Genomic DNA, 23,614 nt, shown 5'->3' on the forward strand with positions numbered 1-23,614 from the left:
ACTCAGAGCTAATTTTCAATGATTATGTGATGCAGGAAATATTGGACTTAGTGCATCTTTGAAACTTTTAGGTAAGATGCAATGGGTTATAGTTTCCAGATTTGATTGGGAGGATCTTAGGTCAACTGCGCCAGCTGCCAAATTCTGATGTGCAGGCAAACCTTATGACTGCACTGTTCCAGATGGGACAATGCAGCGGTGCAGTAGGGAGGTTGGCTTCAACATCAGGAGATGGCAGCTGACAAAGGTGATCAAGCATCCCCCAAAATAGATTGGAAGATTTATAAGTGATAATATTTGTGCAATTCAATTTAAATGGGAAACACATTTTAGGATAGGCAAGACACAAATATCACATGCTGAGACATTGACCCTGAATTTCCTCGATGTCAGTTATGCTGTTACTACGCCATTGTAGCACCGGAACGTTATGCTGTTCACCAGCCCAGGGAGTTGCACGCAAGTCTCCTAGTGTAAGTTAATTTAAATATTTCTGTGGTGTTTCTGGTGCAACTTGAGTGTAGAAACTGTGTAAGGATTCCTGGCAAGAACCTGCTGGCCCAAAGACATCTGCTTTGCTGTCATGCAGTAGGATGGGTAGAAGAAGATAGGGCTGAGGTGCAGCCACTGAAGTCAATCTGTAGGATTTCGCAATAATTTCGGAATTTCCTACAGTTCTGAAGATTAATTTTGATTAAAGAATACCTGGGTAATATACCTTTAAAAATCCAGGGGATCAAAATGGCCGCCAGACCGCATGGCAAAAGACAAAGGACTTGAAAAGGCAGCTTGTGTGTGTGTCTGTGAAAAAGGTGAAGATCAAAGATGGCTGACCAGACTGCCAATCAAAAGCAGTTCAGGGAGTTTCCCCTCCCTGCAGAGACAATCGATGTGTTTACAGAAACTGCTACACAAAGGATTAACCACTTGAGACTGGTTTCAGTCTGACCACAAGGACAATGACTTTCTCTTTACAATACCTTCAAGGCTATTTACTCAAGCAATCAAGGAAATGGACACATTTCAAACCACTGCAGCTTTATTCGAAAGCCTATCACAGACAATTGAAGACACATTTAAACTGAAAAGGAACAGTTTAAACGAATGGGTAATTCATCCAACCCATCCTAGACAATGGGGCAGCTTGGATCCCTTTTGTTTTAGCCCAGATACATCCGGATCTGGGCGGGAACATTTCGGCCCCAAATTGGGGTATAAAAGATAGCTTCTCAGAAGCCATCTCTCTCTCTGTGGCCTCGCCTCCGTGCTCTCTACAACGTGGGAGTCTGCCTGAAGAAGTGGAACACCAGCAGTTTACTTTTAAAATACTGCGGTGTTTTTACTTCGGGGCAGTGAAGATCAAAGATCGCAGGGCACGGAGAAAGCGTTTTCATTGGTGAGCATATATTTTTCTGGCCTTTTGCAAGGCAACTTAGAATAGGTATAGGGGTGGGAATTAAGTGGGAATTTTGTTAGAACTGTGATTTTAGTCGATCTTCCCTCGTTGTGTCCGTTCTCTCCTCCCCTATTTTAATAAAGGAGTGTTGCACTGAGCAGAGAAGTGCTTCAGTAGACACTGAGTGGCTGTATTTAAAAGTGCAGTATTTTAATAAAGGAGTATTGCACTGAGCAGAGAAGTGCTTCAGTGGACACTGAGTGGCTGTATTTAACAGTGCTGTATATTTTAATAAAGGAGTGTTGCACTGAGCAAAGAGCGCTCTAGTGGACACTGAGTGTACTGCGTTAAGCAAAAGTGCTGTACCAGGCATAGCTGTGCTATATCGATTTTTAAGTTGTTTCTTTTTGTTTCAATGAATACTGATCTGTTTTGCGCCCAAACCACGAGTCATGTTTTCTGTCCACATCGCTACCGAATAAGTCCGGCGGTCAGAACCAGGAATAGGGGAGCGCTTCGAAAACGCACGGGGGTCCCTGGAGCAGCTCAGAGGCTTCTGACTGGCCAGAGACAATAACCCCAGCCCCGCTAGTGTTAATTCCTACAGATCAGTCAATGAAGGCTTCCTGCAGAAATGCCCTCGAATGTCCCTTGCCGTGGCGAGTGAGGACAAGGCCTGGTTTGCTTCAGACTAGCTGGACATCCTAGAAATGGAACCCTTTCCTATTTGCATACGTGGGCAGCTTCTTGGTTGCTGCTTTCAATGCCACATACATGGTATTGTGGCACCCTGCACCCTGGTGAATTCAGCTATCCTGTAGAAGTCCCTGGTTCTATGCTGCTGCTGCTGCCTAAGGCTAATCCAGAGTGGATGAATTCACTTACTCCATGAAAGAGGTTGTCCATCAACTGCACGATTCACGCCCTAACAGCTTCCTGGTTAATGTTGCACAGATCACCCTGTGGCAGCCTGGAAGGATCCAGAGCCATAAAAGTTGAGGGCTGTTGTCACTTTAATTGCCATGGACAGAGCAGTTGCATCAAAGGAGTGAGTCTGCAAATCTTCATGATGAAGTTGGTAGATACCCAATGGTATCCTTGGAAAGGCAAAACAGTCACATCCACAACTCTTCAGAGAGGTTCTTGTAGGACTGCTGTGGCCCGTACACACATTGGGGAGGATCCTATCTGGTGGGTTATATCCTCAGCCATGCTGCCTGATTCTCCTGGTCTTGACACGCTGCTGCAACTCTTCCTCCATTTATGATGGCTTAGAGCGGTTTGCCTAAGGGGAAAACCATTCCTTGTCCAAAGTCAATCGAAATGTGGGTTTGGGGGTGCGGGAAGTCGGGGTCCGAAAAAAATTCTGAAGAGAAGAAATCACTACAGTAAAATGAACTGCAGGTGTCAGTGATTAAAAATGTAAAGGAAGTGGTTAAAATAATTTCCTTGGTAACCTGTGTTCAGTAAGTGAAGTTGGCACCCTCTGCTCTCTCAGGTGGACGTAAAAGATCCCATGGCACTATTTCGAAGAAGAGCAGGGGAGTTATCCCCGGTGTCCTGGCCAATATGTCTGTGTGGAGTTTGCACATTCTCCCCGTGTTTGCGTGGGTTTTCTCCGGGTGCTCCGGTTTCCTCCCACAGTCCAAAGATGTGCGGGTTAGGTTGATTGGCTATGATAAATTGACCCTTAGTGTTAGGGGGATTAAATACATGGGGTTACGGGGATAGGGTGGGATATGTGTTGGTGTAGGGGTTACGGGGATCGGGTGGGATATGTGTCGGTGCAGGCTCAATGGGCCGAAATGGCCTCTATCTGCATTGTGGGGTTTCTGTGATTTCTGTGATTTCTGAATATTTATCCTTCAATCAACGTAACAAAACCAGATTATCTGGTCATTATCACATTGCTGTTTGTGGGAGCTTGCTGTGTGCAAATTGACTGCCGCATTTCCTACATAACAGGAAACTTTTTTTTATCTGGCATCGACGGGACCGACGTGGTGCCGGTTCATCAAAAATTCCGGATAACCGAAAGCTATAGTAAAAGATACGGGGAGCTGAGAGCTCCATATAAAGCAACAAACCCTGTTGCTTAGCAACAGGTGCAGGACAATGGCCACAAGTTCCAAGTGTCTCTGTAGCTTAGCAACAGCTGCAGCCACACCCTTGCACAGCAACAGATCAAGGAAGGCAAGTACAATATGAAGTTAAAACTTACCTGAACCTACTCCTGAATTTTGCCGGTTAACCGAGGTTTCCGGTTATTTAGATGCCGGTAAATCGAAAGTTTCCTGTACAACAGTGACTACACTCTAAAAGTACTTCATTGGCTGTAAAGCACTTTGAGACGTCCAGTGGTCATGAAAGGCGCTATATAAATTAATGTCAGTCTTTCTATCTCTCTCTCTCTCACCAACTCTTCATTACACTAGTCTTAGGTGCTAGGAGCAGCTATTACACTGATTTTTTTTAGTGTAAAATGACACTGATTGCAGGAGCAGCATAAACCCAGGAAACTTCTCTGTAACTGAACATTGGGGACGTCAATGTCCATCATCAAGAGTGGCTCAGTAGCACCACTACTGGTGCCTGCGGCAGGTGGTACGAGATCTAACATGATGGAAAAACCTACTTTCCCTCGTTCTCATGAATCTACCTGTTGCAGATGCATCTGTGCATGACAGTATTGGTAGGAGTGACCTCCGCACAGTCATTGTGGAGACGAAGTCCTGTCTTGGGATAGATTCAGAACAGATCTAGGAGCTCAAAATTGGACATCCATGAGGCACTGTGGGCTATCAGCAGCAGCAGAATTGTATTCCACCACAATCTGTAACCTCATATATCCCTCACTCTACCATTACCATCAAGCCAGGGGACCAACCCTGGTTCAATGCGGAGTGTAGAAGAGCATGCCAGGAGCAGCACCAGGCGTACCTAAAAATGAGGTACCAACCTGGTGAAACTACAACACAGGACTACATACATGCTAAACAGCGGAAACAGCATGCTATAGACAGAGTTAAGCAATCCCACAAACAACAGATCAGATCAAAGCTCTGCAGTCCTGCCACATCCAGTCGTGCATGGTGGTGGACAATTAAACAACTAGCCGGAGGCGGAGGCTCCATGAACATCCCCACCCTCAATGATGGTGGAGCCCAGCACATGAATGTAAACGACAAAGCTGAAGCATTTGCAACTGTCTTCAGCCAGAAATGCTGAGTGGATAATCCATTACAACCTCCTCCTGAGGTCCCCACCATCACAGAAGCCAATATTCAGACAATTGGATTCACTCCACATGATATCCAGAAATGGCTGAATTCCCTGAATACAGCAAAGGCTATGGGCCCCCAACAATATCCCAGCTATTGTGCTAAAGACTTGTGCTCCAAAACTAGCCATGCCTCTAGCCAAGCTGTCCCAGTACAGCTACAACACTGGCATCTACCCGACAATGTGGAAAATTGCCCAGGTATGTCCTGTCCACAAAAAGCAGGACAAATCCAATCCAGCTAATTACCGCCCTATCAGTCTACTCTCAGTCATCAGCAAAGTGATGGAAGGTGTTATTGACAGTGCTATCAAGCGGCATTTTTTCACCAATAACCTGCTCACTAATGCTCAGCTTGGGTTCCGCCAGGATCACTCATCTCCAGTCCTCATTACAGCCTTGGTCCATACATGGATAAAAGAACTGAATTTCAAAGCTGAGGTGAGAGTGACTGCCCTTGACATCAAGGCAGCATTTGACCGAGTGCAGCATCAAGGAGCCCTCGTAAAATTGGAATCACGGGTAACACTCCACTGACTGAAGTCATACTGAGCACAAAGGAAGATGGTTGTTGTTGTTGGAGGCCAATCATCTCAGTCCCAGGACATTGCTAGAGGAGTTCCTCAGGGCAGTGTCCTAGGCCCAACCATCTTCAGCTGCTTCATCAATGACCTCCCCCCTATCATAAGGTCAGAACTGGGGATGGTCGCTGATGATTACACAGTGTTCAGTTCCATTCGCAACTCCTCAGATAATGAAGCAGTTCATGCCCACATGCAGCAAGACTTGGATGACATTCAGGCTTAGGCTGATAAGTGGCAAGTAACATTCGCTCCACACAAGTGCCAGGCAATGACCACCTCCAACAAGAGAGTCCAATCACTGCCCCTTGACATTCAATTGCATTACCATCGTCAGATCCCTCACCATCAACATCCTGGGGGTCACCATGGACCAGAAACTTAACTGGACCAGCCACATAAATACTACAAGAGCAGGTCAGAGGCCGGGAAGTCTGCGGTGAGTGTCTCACCCCCTGACTCCCCAAAGCCTTTCCACCATCTACAAGGCACAGGTCAGGAGTGTGATGGAATACTCTCCACTTGCCTGGATGAGTGCAGCTCCAACAACACTCAAGAAGCTTGACACCATCCAGGACGCACGTGACTGCAGTGTGTAACATCTACAAGATGCACTACAGCAACTCGCCAAGGCTTCTTCCACAGCACCTCCCAAACCCGCGGCCTCTACCACCTAGAAGGACAAGGGCAGCAGACACATGGGAACACCACCACTTGCAAGTTCCCCTCCAGGTTACACACCATCCTGACTTGGAAATACATTGTCGTTCCTTCATGGCCGCTTGGTCAAAATCCTGAAACCCCCTCCATAACAGCACTGTGGGAGTACCTTCACCACATGGACTGTAGCGGTTTAAGAAGGCGGCCCACCACCACCGTCTCAAGGGCAATTAGAGATGGGCAATAAATGCTGGCCTTGCCAGCGACGCCCACATCCCAGGAATGAATTTAAAAAGCATTCAACAATACGTTAATCACTCCTTCTTAAATGACGTGCAATTATATTTATATGATGATGAAGTCACAAACACATGAATGTACAAACAGATGCATGTCCCATAAATGAGCAGCATTTCTGTAAATTCGAATCTTATAATCTGAAAATTACAAGTCACTTGCAGAGACTCCATGCCAGCACATACAAACATATGAAAGTGACAGACAGGAAAAGACCATCTGGTTAATCTAGCCTGCCCTACAGAGTCGTGATGCCTGAACAGCCCTAACCCATGAGCAGCCATGTAATCTCCTGGGAGAGGGGAGAAAAAACTAAAAACCTCTCCAATTGGGGGGAAAGTCTGGAAAATTCCTCTCCCAGTTCCTTTGGCTTATCAAAGGCAGTCCAGGACACCACGTTGACCATGCTTATATTACCATTACTTACCTTTTATCTAACGTGATCAGCACTCACTGCAAGAGTCGACAGCTTGTTTCATAAGTCTACTATCTTCTGGGAAAAGAAGAACTGCTTAACATCTAACCTAGTCCTACTCTTGTATAACTTATATGAATGAACCCTGGTCTTTCCCACTCTATAAAATTGAAATAATCTATCAATAGGAACACAATCTAGTCCTTTAACTATTTTATATACCTCTATCAAATCACCCCAAAGCCTACGGACTGGATTTTGTCAATGGGGAGCTTTTGGAGGCGGGACTCCCACTTGTCGGGTTTCAGTCCCGCCTCCATCGACTTCTGGCCAACCCACGCTATTTTCCCTTGATTGACCTTTTTAAGCCCGCCCAGTGGGCTTAGCAGGCCAATTAAGGGAAAGCTGATTACAGAGACGCGTCAACATACGACGTTTCATCTGTCAAAAAATTTGACAGATGAATTTTCATCGTTTGACAGCTCTGTGAAGCTGTCAAACACTGACATTCTCTATAGTTTGATGAGTTCTTGAATTCGAGACCTCGTCAAACCTCTTTCTTTTGTAGAAATTAGATGGTTGCTGCATTGGAGAATGAAACGGCCATCTGTCATCTCTGCTGTAGAGGTGCGAGACTCTCCACATACCCACCGATTGAAGCCTACAGGAAGAAACAAAGGTAAGTACCCTTTTTCTAACACATTGCACTTACCTCAGATAATCACCTCTCCACACTTGCACCCATCACTCACCTCCACAGCACACTTTTGGGCCCCGCAGACCCCGCCATCCCACTACTCGCCTCGGTGACCCTGGCGGGTTTCGGAGCCTTTGGGAAGCCCGCACTTGTGTGGGAAAAATGTTAACAGGCAGTTAAGTGGCTGTAATTCCTTCCTGCCTCCAAGGAGATGGGACCCGCGCGGGACGGCTACCCGCCTCCTGGCACGATGGCATGGAGGCGTTTTGAGGGCGGGTTGGGCACCCACCCCCAAATTCTGCCATTTTCCCAGTATTCCCACCTCCAAACCCCCCTCCCCAGGGCTGGCAAAATCCAGCGCTATATATCTCTAAAGTGAATAGACCCAGCTTTTTAAGCCTATCTGAGTAATTGAGTTTGTTTAAGCTGGGAATCATTCTTGTGGCCCTCCTCTGAACCTTTTCCAAAGCTTCATATCACCCATCATATAAGGGGACCAAAACTGGACATAATATTCTAAATGTGGTGCAACCAAGGTCTTGTAGAAGGAGAAAATGGTGTGCTTTGTTTTATACTGAATAGTCCTATTAATACCCTATTTGCTTTGGCTATGGCTTCTCAGCATTGGTCATGACCTTTAAAGAATTATGAACTATAATGCTAAGATCTTTTTCTCTCTCAGCTGATTTCAGATATGTTCCATGTAAACCTGGCCAAATGCATAACACTGCAGGTATCTAGGTTAAATACTATTTGCCAGGGTTTGGCCATTTCTCCAGCAATGGCACTGACACAGCACTAACCTGTGAGACACCTCTAGTAACCAGTTTCCAAGCAGACCCACAGCCATTAATAACAACTTTCTGCCTATGAGTATGCAGCCAATTCCTAATCCATTGTAGCAACTTCCCACTGATTCCACAAGATTCTGGGCTGGATTTTGATACTGGGGCGGGCTGGGGTCGTGTAATCTGCATTTCGTGTTAGCCACACGATTCTAAATTGATGTGGGAAAATGATGCCATTTTAACTTAATTGGCCAATTGAGTCCCAACGTGTGGGAACCCATGACCAATGAGTTTTTCCAGTCTGAAAGTCGCCTCCGATGACGTCATCATTGCTGCTGCATTTAAGGTCTGCAACAAGCCTTGCTTCTTCTGCAGACTGCCAAGCTTTTGCCCTTGCATGTTAGAGGCACCTACAGGAAGAATGGCCAGCCAGAGACCTAGGTCTGCACCCCACTTTGATGACATAGCCCTGCAGGCTTTAGCAGAGGGAGCAAGAGCAAATAAAGAGGTGCTCTTCCCTTCTTCAGGGAGGAAGAAGCCTCCCCAGCAAACCAAGGCTGTATGGATCCAGGTGGCAGAGGAGGTCAACACTTTGTCAATAAGCCGCAGAACCTGGCTTCAGTGCAGGAAGAGGTTTCATGACCTTCTGCGCACTGGAAAAGTGAGTATGACTTTCCCATCACCCTCAATCTGATCCCCATTGCCTCTCCTCACTAGCACTCAGCTTTAGCAATCTCTTCCTCCACATCCCACTTGACACTAACATCCATGCACCCCTACCCATTCCCTCTCTCTCTATGGACACATTCACCTAACTATTCGACCATGCAGCCCTCACACTCCCTATCACTGTGATGCAATTACAACTTACAACACACAGGGAGGGCCCTTGGTTTTGCCACCTCACTCCATCTTTGTCTCCTTCTAAGCATCTATGCTATGGATTCTCTACACTCACTCCTTCATTCTCACTCAAACTCCACTTGTCTCCCTCATTGCAGGAAAAGAGAGCTCACAATAAGAGGGAAAGAGCGAGGACAGGAGGAGGGCCACGCTCAGTAGCCCAGCTCACCACATGGGAGGAGGTGGTCCTGGAGATCGTGGGAGTGGAGGAAGATTCCCAAGTGGGGGACGGACAGACGGCCGCATCACAGCAAGCTGGTGACAGAATAGTTTTCCAACTCTCTCAATGACATTGCATGAGTCGCTGATAATGATTCTGAAGCTCTAAAAGATGGACTTATGATCATCTGCAATATGCAATGTGCATGTAACCTTGGCCTCACATCTCTGACTCTTTCCTTTGCTCCCCCACAGGACCATCGCAAGCACCCGTCCCCACTATCCAGGAGGAAGAGCATGAGCCTCAAGACTCCTCAGAGGAAGCTGCAACCTCTGAGGGGGCAGCGTCAGCAGAAATCACTGCACCCAGCACCAGTGCAGACACTCACACCTCGGAGGGAACATTGCAAGATAGAGTAGTGTTGGCACCTGGTGTATCACAGCTCACAAGTGAGCATCAGCAGATTGTGGAGACAGGGACAGCAGTGGAGAGTCCTAGTCAGAGGGCGCAGGACTCTGCCAGCTCGGCTCAGCTGCATGTCGACCCTCTGCCTCTGGGTCCATCCACAAGATCAGCTGTGCTGGAACTCCAGGAACAGATGCAGGAGTCTCTGGCAGGTTTTGCCTCCAGGGTTGCTGCGAGTGTGGAGCGAATGGAAGAGTCCATTGCGGACATGAGCAGAGCCTTTGTGGAGTCATTGGCGCATGAACGCATCACCATGGAAAGGATGGCAACCTCCATGGAGGTGATAAGTCGCCAGAGTGCAGAAAACATGGTGAGTGTTCTGAATAGAATGACATCTCTGGAGGAGCGATGGTCATCTATTGAACAGAGAAACCAGACCTTCATGGAAGTCCTTCTGAGTAGGACTGCCAGTGCAGATACGAGTCCCCATGGCCCCCCTTATGTGCAGCAAAGTGCTCTCAAGCCACTTGCAAGCGCTGAGGGTAACTTGACCCATGAGAGGGAAGTTGGTGGCAGACATCAAGGAAGTGGGGGCTCCTCTCCAAGCGCTCACACTTCCATGCCACTGCAGAGCACTCGGTCAGAGCCCCACCAGAGTCCACACCCAACTGAGATCGGTGTCTCAACCCCTGCACAGCCGCAGGAGCAGCAGACTGTTGGCAAGCCCTCACAGGTTCGCAACCCCAGAGGACGCCCGCCAAAGGTGTCGAGACAGGAGCAGCAAGAAAGTGATCAAGGGGCCTCCACATCTGCTGAAGCCACAGGGAAAGCACCATGTAGGAGCACGCATAAGAGAAAGATACTGCACAAATAGTCACAAGTGTAGTCACTTGGGTGAAATTTGATGTTTTATGTTAAAAAGCTATCAGATGATTACTGTAAATAAAAATCTGATGGCTACTGCTGTAGTTGTGTCATTTCACGAATGGGACTTCCACATTGAGGGCTTAGGATTACTTGCAATTGCCAGTATGGTGGTCAAATTGCTAGGAATCTGCGGGTTCTTGGCCATTGCCGATGCTTAGATAAGAAGCTGTGAGGCAAAAGTGCTTGATTGGCTAGGCTAAGCAAATCTGGCCAAGATGAGTGCATTCCTTGCATCCCGGGCAGCAATGTACTTGCGTACTGCTGCTGCTAGTTGATGGGCCTCTGCAAGATGTTCGTTTTCGCTCTCCTCCTCCTCCTCATCTGAGGAGGATATGTGACGAGCCACTTGGTCCTCAGAAATCTGCAAGCCACGACGCTGTGCCATGTTGTGAAGTGCAAAGCAAACCACGACGATTCTGGTGACCCTGGCTGCTGAGTACTGCAGGGCTCCACCTGATCTATCCAGGCATCTGAAGCGCATCTTCAGCAAACCGATGGTTTGCTCGATTATGGTTCTGGTGGACATGTGGCTGGAGTTATAGCTCTCCTCAGCTTCGTTGGAAGGGCTCCTCAACGGCATCATTAGCCACGTCTTCAGGGGATACCCCTTGTCTCCAAGTAGCCATCCGTTAAGTTGGTCTGGCGGACTGAATAGCGGAGGCACACTAGACTGGCGCAGTATGAAGGATACGAAGTATGAAGGCAACTGCCAGGGTACATGGCATAAACATGCAAAATTTCCTTCTTGTGGTCACACACCAGCTGAACGTTAAGGGAGTGGAAGCCCTTGCGGTTGACATAAATACCTGGATTGCGATGGGGTGCCTTAAAGGCCACATGTGTGCAGTCAACGACGTCCTGCACCCTTGGAAAGCCTGCCAGATTAACTAATCCAACCGCACGCGCCGTGACACTTGCTTGATCCTTGGTGAAATGAATGTGATTGTGCGTGATGCCAAAGAGGGCATCGGTTACCTGCGTGATGTAAGTGTGTGCGGCCGCCTGGGAGATGCCGCTGATGTCTGCTGCTGATCCCTGGAATGAGCCTAAGGCAAAAAAGTTGAGTGCGGTGGTGACTTTGACGGCCACTGGTAAGGGTTGTCCACCAGGTTCTCTGGGCTCCAGGTCTTGTTGCAGCATTGCGCAGATATCACCCACTACCTCTCGCGAAGGTCGGAGCCGCATTTGGCACTGCAGCTCAGACATGTTGAGGTAGTTGACCCTGTGTCTGTAGACCCTGTTTGGGGGGTATCTCCTGCACCGACGGGCTTCCATGCGCTGGCCCCTTCTGGCCTGTGCAGCTTCAGGTGGGTGAGCAGCAGCTTGGCGCTCCTGTTGTTGCTGCTGTTGTTGGTGCAGCTGCTGTTGATGCTGCTGCTCTTCATGGCTCTGCTGGTGCCGCGGCTGGTCTTCATCCTCATCTGATGTCCAGAAGGGAAGGAAATAAATGGCTCCCATGCTTCTGGTATATGCCTCAGTTGAGGAAGCGCTCAGTCAAGGTGGTGAGAGGGGTTTCCCAGGAGGTCACAGTGGAGATGGGTGTCAGGCTCCAAACTTCCACAGCTGTGGTGATGCCTTCTAAACATTCCCCCAGACCTGAGACAACAAAGTCCTGCCACCTGCAAATGATGGCTGATCAAATCTCCTCTTTAATGGTTGAGCTGCAGCTTATGGTCAGCAATCCAATTGTGCTACCGCCAGGTTTCACCGTCGTGGTTCAGAACAGGCGTGCTTCACGTGGGAAAAGGGTTAAAATCACAAAGGCCTATCAAAATGGCATTATAGAGGCAATTTAGTGCTTGTTAAGGGCCTTAACGGCCTATCCCGCCTCTTGGAGGCGGGACAGAGACAGGACCAGTAGACACGATTTAATGAAAATTGCTTGGAGGCGGGATGGAGGCGGGGTTGGGCCCGCCCGCCAGTTTTTCCAATTTAACCCCCCACACGCCTCCAATCCCACCTCAACGGCCCAATGAAATTCGAGCCCTCTGACTTGTAGAGTAACCTATTGTGAGGTACCTTATCAAGGCTTTCTGAAATCCAACTAGACAATGTCTACTGGGATACCCTCATCCACTAAATGGTGCACTTAACTACTAAAAACAAAAAGACATACTTACATTTAAAGTTGTTAGCGGTGCATATAGAATCTGTCTGTCCTCTTTTACGAGTTTTCTGATCTTAAGTGGACATTGCAAATATGTGAAATTGTATTCATTCTGTAGAATAAAATAATATGGAGTTAGAGGTATGTAATCAATATAACTTAGCTGACCACAGATTCAGATAAAATGCTCACTTACTGAGAAGTTTATACTTGTCCTGTCTTCTGATGATTCTGTCATGCATTTGTCCAAAAGGCCCTTAAAATAAATGCAAAAGCTTCCTAAATATAGCTGTAACATTTTCAAGGTAACATTATGACACACCCATGAAGAAACTAAACCTGTCAGAAAGATTAGAGCAAATAAATTATAAATGAAAGCAATATAAAAAAAGAATTCTAGACATGTGTGATATGGGTGTGGGGTGCGGGGAGTCAATTAGATAGGGTGGGATAATAAAGTCTGAAACTTAGACAAACTTGATGTTGAGCAAGAGGGGAGGGAAAGGAATGGTTAGAATATTATATATCTCAGATGGAGTCAATTGTGTCAATGTCACAGAATCACAAAGTAGGCTTATTATCAGTTTGCATTCAATTCATCTGCAGATGTTTCAACTATTTAAAACTCCATTATGTAGTACAAGACCAAAATGTATACCAAATATGGCTCTGATGCATGGTTCCTAAATTCATCTTGAAGCTAATGTGTGTGAAATAAACTACTTCGGTATTTAAACATTTTTTAGAACACTTTTTCTACATAATAGTTTTAAATGAATAAAAACACAGAGCACATTCCAAAGCAGGGAGGAAAGTAACAAATTCAGGGGTGCGATTTTCCATTATCAAGTTCGTTCACACATCACCCCTGTGCTCGCTGACCTTCTTTGGCTCCTGGTCTGGCATCGCCTCAAATTAAAATTTCACATCCTTATGTTCAAATTCCTCCATGGCCTTGCCCCTCCCTATCTCTGTAACTTACTCCAAACCTACAACCCACTGAGATCTCTGTGCTCTTCCAATATTGGCCTCTTGTGCATTCCCAACTTCCATCACCTCACCATTGGTGGCTGTGCCTTCAGCTGCCTAGGCCCTAAACTCTGGAATTTCTCCCCAAACCTCTCTACCTCTCTCTCCTTGTTTAAGAGGTTCCTGAAACCCTAACTCTTTAATCAAGCTTTTGTTCACCTGTCCTAATATTACTTTATGTGTATCGGTGTCAATTTTTGTCTGATAATGCTCCTGTGAAGCACCTTGAGATATTTTACATTAGAGGCATTATATAAATGCAAGTTGTTGTTGTTATCAGCAAGATTCCTGCCAGAAGTGGACTCCACTGAGTGGCCAGCCCATTTTCCTGGGCTGGGGTTAATTACATATGCAGAATGGGTACCCAGTGGCATCGCTACTCTATTTTGCAGAGTTCACAGCATGTTGCAGAATTTGCCTCGCTGCACCAGCTTAGAGACTGGTCAGCAACTTCCTAACAGAAATAAGTGTTGAAACTGCAGAGGCACTAATATTGATACGCACCTCTTCTAAAACTCTAACAGGGTGGAGTGGGAAGCAGCAGAACTGGGCAAAGAAAGCAACCAGCTGATCTCAGCATTCATACTGCCGGCTCCCAAAAAAGAAAGAACTTTGACATCTCCTCCATCAAAGCAATGACCCTGAGAGGCAGATCAAGGGAAGAATGGAAGGAACATGTGAGAGTGCACCAAGTCCTGCCCACTCCCTGTCATTTACACGTGGAGCAGAAGGCCAATAACATGTGGTGCCATTCACCCACAAGAGGGTGGGTTGAAAATAAATGGGACATTTCCAAGGGTGGGAATTCAGTGGAGGGCCACTCCACATTGTTTCCCTCCTTTAAATGCCCAGAACTATCCAAAAATGGATGTAAAATCTTGCCCCATCTCTGCTTTCAAATTACATGCAGTAGATGATGATTTTCTGTTAAATACCTGCCTGTCTTTACTATGCAGCTTTCTTTTCTACTTTTCTATGTTCAATCCCAACAGACATATCGGATTGTAAGACTTTAATAAAGAAACTTTACAGGTAGATTTTCAACTTACCATCCGGGCATTAAACTGGCATTGCAGATTGGATGCTCATTATAGAAACTGCTCAATTTTAATTTCCATTAATTATTTACACACATAAATGAGAGCAGCCCTGAGGATATTCCCATTGTCAAATCTATGACCCTTTCATATCTTGTAACCTATAAAGTCTGGTAGAACTGCCATAGGTTCTGCCAGGACCTGGATACACCAGCTCCCAGACTGACCCTGGAGTATCTTGTGGGCTTGTTTAGATACTGAGCCTTCACCTGCCAATGACATGGATAGGCATGGCCAATTGGGGTGGGGACTTCCTCAGCTGGGAATGCCTGCATCCCGGCCTCACATGGGCCCGGTGTAATTCTGGAGTCCAATATACTGCTGGGAGAAGTAACATATCCAAAGAGGTAAGGATTCAAATCAAGCAGCCCCCTTTGCACAGAGGCCGCTAGGCATAGGTTGGCATTTCCGAGGGTGCACCCGAAGCCACCCCAACTCAATGTATGATGCAGCTAAACGAAGGTGGGTGTCTGAGATATACCTCTAGAGATTCAGGTGCCCGCTCAGCTCATTCAAATAGGGTGACTACCCCACTGACCCTGGATAATCTAGCAAGGTCATTGGCCGAGGGCACTGCTGTGTGTAATCTTAGCGTAACGCCAGGATCCTGTCCCCCAAGTAATCGTAGACTCACCAATCTTGTGAATATTGTAAGGAATGGATGGATTAAGCATATAGATACTTCTGAAAATTTTCAGTTTGCGTTTTGTTAAGTAACTAAAAAAAAATTCTGTACTTATAGAAGAAAACTACATTCCGCCTTTCGGGGAACCAAATCTAGCTATCAGCAACAAAATTACATGAGGTGATTTGATAAAATCAAAACAACCAGTCTAAGTTGTCTATCTCATTTACACTGCATTTCTTACAAACATTACAGAAATTAACTTACCTTGAAAGCTTCTGGGAGGTATTCAATCATCTCCATTGCTGGGCATTTCATGGAGGAGCCATGAAGAAACGTTGTCATAGCCTCTTCTAATCTAAATGCAAAGGGTTAGAAAGTGAATAGCAAGTCCCATGGCAGAATGTTAGGTATGTTATGTGCACCTTTGAGTTGATTATTCTGAGAATGGTATTGCTTCACTCACCTGAAGGGAGGTAATTCACTGCACTGGAAAGGTGAGACTTCTCTACACATTCTTGCAACATCTTATTTTAGCCTCAGTACTATCAATCCTTCTTCTTCCTACTTCCCAGGTCTCTCCTCCAGTCACAATGGAATACTTTACTACACCTCCTTCCACTTGCATTCACACACTCAACACCTTCTACTTCTCTCACAACTACTTTCCCCTCTTGACCACACTTGCTGCTTCTTCCCTCCTTCATGCACACTATTCTAAACTGCTTCACACATCTTCAAAACCATTCAACAGGGGACACACTAACCCACTCCAACTTTTCTTGCTGAGGATGCTGGCACAGAATCAGAGTGATCTCAAAAACAGGAGGAGGGGGTCCCCCCACATTATAAACACTGATATTAATGGAGGACATGGCCATCAGATCATTGGCAGAGAGAGGACAAGCAGTACTCGATATGCTGGGGCTGGAGGCCATGCACAACAGGGTGTTTGGGTATTATCCCTTCCTTTTCTCTTTCCACTTAACTCTCTTGCTCACGCAATCTCTTATTCACACACTCAGCATGACAACCTAATACTGCATTGCACTGTCACTCATCTGCTACTGTTTACCTTTACCAGTACATTCTAACCCTTGTCTTTTTTCTAGATCCTTCAGGTGACAGGGGCCCTGCAGCCACTGCAATGAGCTGCTGCTGAAGAATTCAGGCTGCAGGCAGGTGTTAGAGCCACACTGCTCCTTCACCATTTGATCCATCATCTCCCTCATCAGAAGATGCTGAAGATCCTCGTCCAATGGTGACTCCATGTGTTGACCCCATTGCAGAGCAAAGTTATGAGACAGAGGGGGAGAACCCTTCCTGTTAGATCCGTGTATCTTGATGTTGTGTCCTTCAATAATTAGACAACAAGACTGCAGGGAACGATTCAACAGGTGTTTACTGAATGAGGGTTACTCTAGAACTAATTGTACAGATCACTACTCAGGGTTTATATACAGGTGTGGTCACTGCCGGTACTACAGTAAACAGGAGCTGTAAAAAGTAGTTCTCCCCTTAAAGGTACATACATTACAATTCCTCCCCTTTTAGATTAACAGTACCATAACACTCATTTAACAATTAAATATCAAACTAATTACAATTAACACTTTTAACATGCAACATTAGCTGAAAATAGTCTATTTATAAATTCAGTCTTTGGGGAGGCTTCCTGATCCTTTCTGGATAGCGCCTTTCCCGAGTGTCTTGCTCTTGGTGCGGAGGCGATTCTGGCCCCCTGTCGTCGGTTGGTTCATCCGCTTCCGATGCTACTGTTTCTGGGGTAGATGCTACCTGTACATCGGGTTCATCACCAGGTACGTATGGGCGAGACATGGGGTTGACTCGTTCCTGTGACTCTAGGATCTGGTCAGCATGGCGTCTCACAATGTTCTCCCCAACATCCACTGTATACATTAGTGGCCCCTGCCATGTGCATATCGTTCCTGGTTGCCATTTCTCTGTTCGGCAGTCGCGGGCCAAGACTGGTTGCCCTACAATGAAGCTCCTTGTCGGCTTCTCATTGATGTGCTGGAATTGCTTATTCTCAACATCTCTTCGTACATTTGGTCTGAGCAAATCCAGACGAGATCTCAACCTTCGGTTAAAGAACATCATGGCCAGGGCCTGGTTGGTGACTGCATGTGTCGCATTTCTGTAGGCTAACAGGAAATTGTCCACCTTATGCTGCAGTGGAATGTCGTCATCGCACATGGCCTTTACTGCTTTTTTACAGGTTTGTACGAACCTCTCAGCCAATCCATTTGTGGCTGGATGATACGGGGCGGATGTGTAATGCCTTACCCCATTCCTTTTCATAAATCTTCGAAACTCTTCGGTCACAAACTGCGGTCCATTATCAGAGCATATCTGCTCTGGCAAGCTGTTCCTGGCAAAAATGGTCCGTAGGACTGCAATAGTTTTCTCCGTGGTGGCGGAGGACATTTTGATCACCTCAGGCCATTTTGAGTGTGCATCCACGGCTATTAAGAACATTGAGTCCATGAATGGACCAGCAAAATCAATATGCACCATTGCCATGGAGATGAGGGCCACTCCCATGGGTGTAGAGGAGCATGTGGTGGTGCATTTTGGACCTTCTGGCATCCTGAGCAGGTCTTTGTCAGCTCCTCGATTTGCTGATCGATCCCCGGCCACCACACATAAGCCCTAGCAAGGCTTTTCATTTTCACCCCTCCCAGATGACCTACGTGAAGCTCATTGAGCACTCTCTCCCTTAACTTGGGTGGAATTACCACTCAGGATCCACACATCAAGGTCCCCTGGCATACTGACAGCTGTTCTCTTCTGGATGAGAATGCTGGCAACAGTGAGTCGCCATGTGCTGGCCATCCCTTCACCGTCAAATCATATACCCGAGACAGTGTCGGGTCATTTCGGGTCTCCTTCTCTATACCAGCGTTAGTTACTGGCAAGCATTCAATTATAGTCGAATGAAATATTTTGACAGGATCCACTGCCGGTGCTTCCTCTGCAGTAGGCAGTGGCAGGCGTGATAGCCCATCAGCGTTTCCATGCTGTTTCGTGCCCTTATACTCAATTTCATATTGGTGCGACCCTAGAAAAAGGGACCATCTTTGTAGCCGTTGCGCAGTCATCACCGGAACGCCCTTCTTTGGATTAAAGATGGAGACAAGTGGTTGGTGGTCAGTCAGCAAGGTGAACTTCTGCCCGTGCAGATAGTGATTGAACTTTTTCACTCCCCACACTAGGCTGAGGGCCTCCCTGTCAATCTGGGCGTAGTTACGCTCGGCTGAGGTTAGTGACCGAGACGCAAAGGCTACTGGCCTCTCCGAGCCGTTCGGGAATTTGTGCGACAGCACCGCTCCAATGCCATAGGGTGATGCATCACACGCCAACCGAATTGGTAGTGCTGGGTTGAAATGGGCCAACACCTCCTTTGATGTGATCAATGCATTGCTCTTCTGGAAAGCTCGTTTACATTCGTCACTCCACTTCCATGGTACCCCCGTTTGCAGTAGGGTGTTCAGTGGGTGTAGTACTGTAGACAAATTCGGCAAGAACTTATGGTAGTAGTTCACCAGCCCGAGGAACGTCCTCAGTTGTGACACATTTTCCGGTGCTGGAGCCTTGACTACTGCCTCAATCTTTTCAGGGGACTTATGTAACCCCTCTTTATCAATAACATGGCCACAATACGAGATCTGCTTCTGGAAAAACTCGCATTTGTGGCGATTAGCTTGGAGCCCATATTCCTTCAATCTAGTGAGCACCTGCTCCAGGTTGGCGAGGTGATCACTGTCATTTTCGCCCGTGACCAGGATGTCGTCCAAATAACATTGGGTCCCTGGAATCCCTTGCAGGACTTGTTCCATTGCCCTTTGCCAAATGGCCGGAGCTGATGCTACCCCGAACACCAGCCGGTTGTATTGGTAGAGACCTTTATGAGTGTTGATCGTGAGGTACTGTTTCGAGGCTTCTTCTACCTCCATTTGCAGGTACGCCTGGGCCAAATCAATCTTAGTGAAGCGTTTCCCTCCAGATAGCGAGGCGAAAATATCTTCAATCCGCGGAAGCGGATATTGTACAGTGTGAAGGACTGGGTTCACTGTCACCTTAAAGTCCCCACAGATGCGAACCTTCTTTGGTTCCCCAGGCGTATTACTCAATGACCTCTTCATTACAGGAACGATGGGTGTAGCCCACTCGCTCCAGTCCACTTTGGACAGTACTCCTGAACATTCCAAACCTTCCAGCTCTGCTTCGACGGCTGGGCGGATCGCATAAGGTACCAGTCTGGCCTTAAAAAACTTTGGGCTTGCATTTTCCTCTGTTTTGATCGTCGCTGTTATGCCTTTTAGTGTTCCGAGTCCCTCCTGGAACACTTCTTGTGTGTCAGTTAGCATTTTTGACAGTCGGCCAGGTGTGATGTCGTCATCCTTTTTGGCATCTACAGTCAGTGCTTGTATGGAATGCCAATCTAGCTGTATCTTCCGGATCGATTCACGTCCTAGTAGTGGTGGTCCTCCATCTGGCAATACATATAGGTCCATTTTTGGTGTTTCCTTGCCGTTATATATAACGCTCACCCTTACTTTTCCTTTGGGGTAGACTTTTTGCCCCGTGTACGTCTTCAAGACAATCTTCGTATCTCTCAAGGGTATATGTGAGAATAGCCGCTTGTAGTCCCTTCGGTTTATGACTGTTAGGGCTGATCCTGTGTCCAATTCCATTTTCACTTGGACTCCTGCTATCTTGAGCGTGACCCAGATAGTTTGGTGATCCTCCGTTTTGATCACATTATGTCGTTTCAGACAACCCAGCTCCTTGCTTCCGGAGTCTGTATCACTTTTCTGTTCGTCTGAACTACTCTCCGTCACCTTATGTACCTTCTTGTACTTCTCCTGTGGAGATTTCTTGCTGCTGGTTTTCTTTCCCAACCTGCAGACTCTTGCTATGTGTCCTACTTTTCCACACTGTCTGCACACTTTGTCCTTGAACCAGCAATCATTATGGTCGTGTGTTGTTCTGCCGCAGCGATAGCACTTCACTGTTCCGTATGACGTTTCATTTGTGCCATATTCTTGCGGTCTCTGCTGTATCTCTGCCACGCCCCGTGCTGCTGCTTTGTGTGATACTGCAATGCTGAAAGCCTTGTCCAGCATAAGATCCTTTTCTGATAGAAGCCGTTTCTGGGTTCCTTCACTTTGAAGCCCACACACAAACTTGTCCCTTAAAGTATCTGCTAGTCCCGTTCCAAACTGGCAGTGTTTCGATAGCTTGTGCAGTTCCGTTAAATACTCAGCATTACTTTCATCTTTATGCTGGTTCCTTTTGTGAAACTTAAATCTTTCTGCTATCAGCAGCGGTGTGGGGTTTAAGTGGTCCTGTAGGATTGACACTATGTTTTCAAAATCCTTTTCTACTGGCTTCTCTGGGGTTACTAGGTTTTGTCATAAGCCATACGTTTTTGCACCCATTGAATTCAACAATACCAGCGCTTTCTTGTCATCTGGCGCTTCATTCGCCTTGCAGTATACTTCTATGTGTTCGACATATGTCGTCCAATCTTCGACTTCATTGTCGAATGCTGTGATCCTGCCACTCTTCGGCATTTTTGGGTGTGGTTAGACTGGCTTAAAATGGCCCACCCCGCTTCCTGTAAGGACTCTATTCCATTCTCCCAGTTTCTCCGCCTCCGCCGTATCTGCTCCGACGATGCCACCTTCCACACCAGTGCTTCAGACATGTCTTCCTTTTTCCGCAACCGAGGATTCCCCTCTACCGTGGTTGACACTGCCCTCGACCGTGTCAGTTCTATCTCCCGCACTTCTGCCCTCACCCCTGCCCCTCCCTCCTGGAACCACGATAGGGTTCCCCTTGTCCTCACCTTTCACCCCACCAGCCTCCACATTCAACGGATCATCCTCCGGCATTTCCGCTACCTCCAAAGTGATCCCACCACCAAACTTATCTTCCCCTCCCCTTTCAGCATTCTGCAGGGCCCGCTCTCTCCGAGACACCCTAGTCCACTCCTCTATCACCCCAAACAGCCCTTCCCCTTCGCCTGGCACCTTCCCGTGCAAGCGGAGGGGATGTAACACCTGCCCCTATACCTCCCCCCTTCCCACTGTCCAGGGCCCCAAACACCCCTTCCAGGTGAAACAGCGATTTACTTGTACTTCTCGCAATCTAGTATACTGTATTCGCTGCTCACGATGCGGTCTCCTCTACATTGGGGAGACCAAATGCAGATTGGGTGACTGCTTTGCGGAACACCTCCGTTCAGTCCGTAAGGGTGACCCCGAGCTTCCGGTTGCCTGTCATTTCAATTCACCGCTCCATTCCCACTCGGACCTCACCGTCCTTGGCCTCTTGTATTGTTCCACGGAAGCTCAACGTAAACTCGAGGAACAGCACCTCATCATCCGATTAGGCACTCTGCAGCCTTCCGGACTCAATATCAAATTCAACAATTTCAGATCATAAGCTCGGCCCCCATTTCATTTTCTCTTGCAATTGTTCCACTCCTTTCCCCCCCCCCTTTCCTTTTGTTTCTCTCTCACACCTGGCAGCTATCTTTTGCCCTGCCAGTGCACTTTACACCTAATCCCAGCCTATTACCATCTCGTCTAGCTTCTAATCTCTTTTACTTCTTTTGTTTCTTTTATTCTTTTGTCCGATCGCAGCCCTGCCTTCGATCTAGTTTCTTTTCTTTCCAGTTTTGAAGAAGGGTCCAACCCGAAACGTCAACTCAAATTTCTCTCCACGGATGTTGCCTGACCTGCTGAGTTTTTCCAGCATTTTCTGTTGTTATTTCGGATTTCCAACATCTGCAGTATTTTGCTATCGTTAAAATGGCGTCTCCCGCGCTTTCCTTTCTGCCCCGCTGCGGCTTAAAATGGCGTCTCCCGCGCTTTCCTTTCTTCCCCGCTGCAGCTTAAAATGGCATCTCCCGCGATACTGCCAACGCCGCTCTCGGCGGTCCTCGTGGCAAATGGCGACGCCCTGTGGGTTTCATGCGCTGCTCCTGCGCTGCTGCCAATGCCGCTCTCTGCGGTCCTCGTGGCAATGGCAGCGCCTCGTGTTTTCCTGCGCGCCGCTCTCCCCCATTGACGCTGCTCGGCCCTTGAACACCGGCTGCGCTTTGCGCGTTTTCCTGCGCGCCTCTCTCCCCCGTTGACGCTGCTCGGCCCTTGAACACCGGCTGCGCTCTGCTCTCTCTCGCCTCTCTCCCCCGTTGACGCTGCTCGGTCCTGAACACGGGCTGCGCCCTGTGCGCTCTACCCTCTCTCTCTCCCCCGTCGACGCTGCTCGGCCTTTTCCTGTGCCGCTTGGTCAGCTCTAGCCGCTGCTGTCCGGGAATGGTCTGCGCAGTACCTGTTGCCAGCCCGTTTTGCTGGACCACTGTGACTGGAAAGCCAAGCCTGGCTCTCGACAGCCTCCCCTGCGATGCTCAAATCTCCTCTGGATGACTGGGGGGTTTCCCGTGGTCGACGCCCGTGCTTCTGGACTCGGCCTTCTTCCACTGTTCTCCAGGAGCGAATCCCTGGGAGGTGATGCAGAGTTGCAGGTAGGTTTGAATCTGCTCGTTGCCAATGTTAGATCCATGTATCTTGATGTTGTGTCCTTCAATAATTAGACAACAAGACTGCAGGGAACGATTCAACAGGTGTGTACTGAATGAGGGTTACTCTAGAACTAATTGTACAGATCACTACTCAGGGTTTATATACAGGTGTGGTCACTGCCGGTACTACAGTATACAGGAGCTGTAAAAAGTAGTTCTCCCCTTAAAGGTACATACATTACACTTCCAAACACCAGCACAGAAATTGCAGCGTGCGTGGTATTAATAGTGAGTTAAAGGGGTCAGCACAGAATGATTCACAGAGCACAAGTGAATAAGAACATGTGCAGCTGGAAAAAACAACCCAGAAAACAACTCACCAGATGGCAAGCACACATCCTGGGTTTGCTGAAGAGGGCAGAGATCCAGACTTTAGGGGGCCATTCTTTAAAAGAAAGATGCTTTCTGGGAATCACCATTTACTCAATGCAATTTACTGTCTTTCAGGGAGCTTCTGCAGCATGTGAGAGAGTGTAGAGGAGTCCACTACCAACTTGTGTTCTCACTCCTAGCCTTAACACTCTGTCGTCAACCATGGAGTATGTGGTCACCTCAATGGAGGCTGCACCGTGACCCTCTTTGCAGGAATCTGTGGCCCCAGTAGTACCATCTCTCAGGGGTGCTCACACTGG

At 47.5% G+C, this 23,614-nt stretch overlaps 1 protein-coding gene across 1 annotated transcript in view; it reads right to left on the reverse strand.

Moving 5' to 3' along the window:
* Positions 1–23,614, reverse strand: part of trpa1b (transient receptor potential cation channel, subfamily A, member 1b) — a 207,151-nt gene that overhangs the window by 85,244 nt on the left and 98,293 nt on the right. Inside the window, exons 14-16 of the mRNA XM_085993966.1 lie at positions 15,635–15,725; positions 12,813–12,872; positions 12,630–12,728 (exon numbers count right to left, since the gene is read on the reverse strand). Of these exons, the coding sequence (XP_085850092.1) occupies positions 12,630–12,728; positions 12,813–12,872; positions 15,635–15,725 (250 nt within the window). The remainder of the gene's footprint in view (positions 1–12,629; positions 12,729–12,812; positions 12,873–15,634; positions 15,726–23,614) is intronic.

This window comes from Somniosus microcephalus, chromosome 7 (assembly GCF_052327205.1).
Source record: "Somniosus microcephalus isolate GS21.2 chromosome 7, FLI_Smic_1.0, whole genome shotgun sequence".
NCBI lineage: Eukaryota > Metazoa > Chordata > Chondrichthyes > Squaliformes > Somniosidae > Somniosus > Somniosus microcephalus.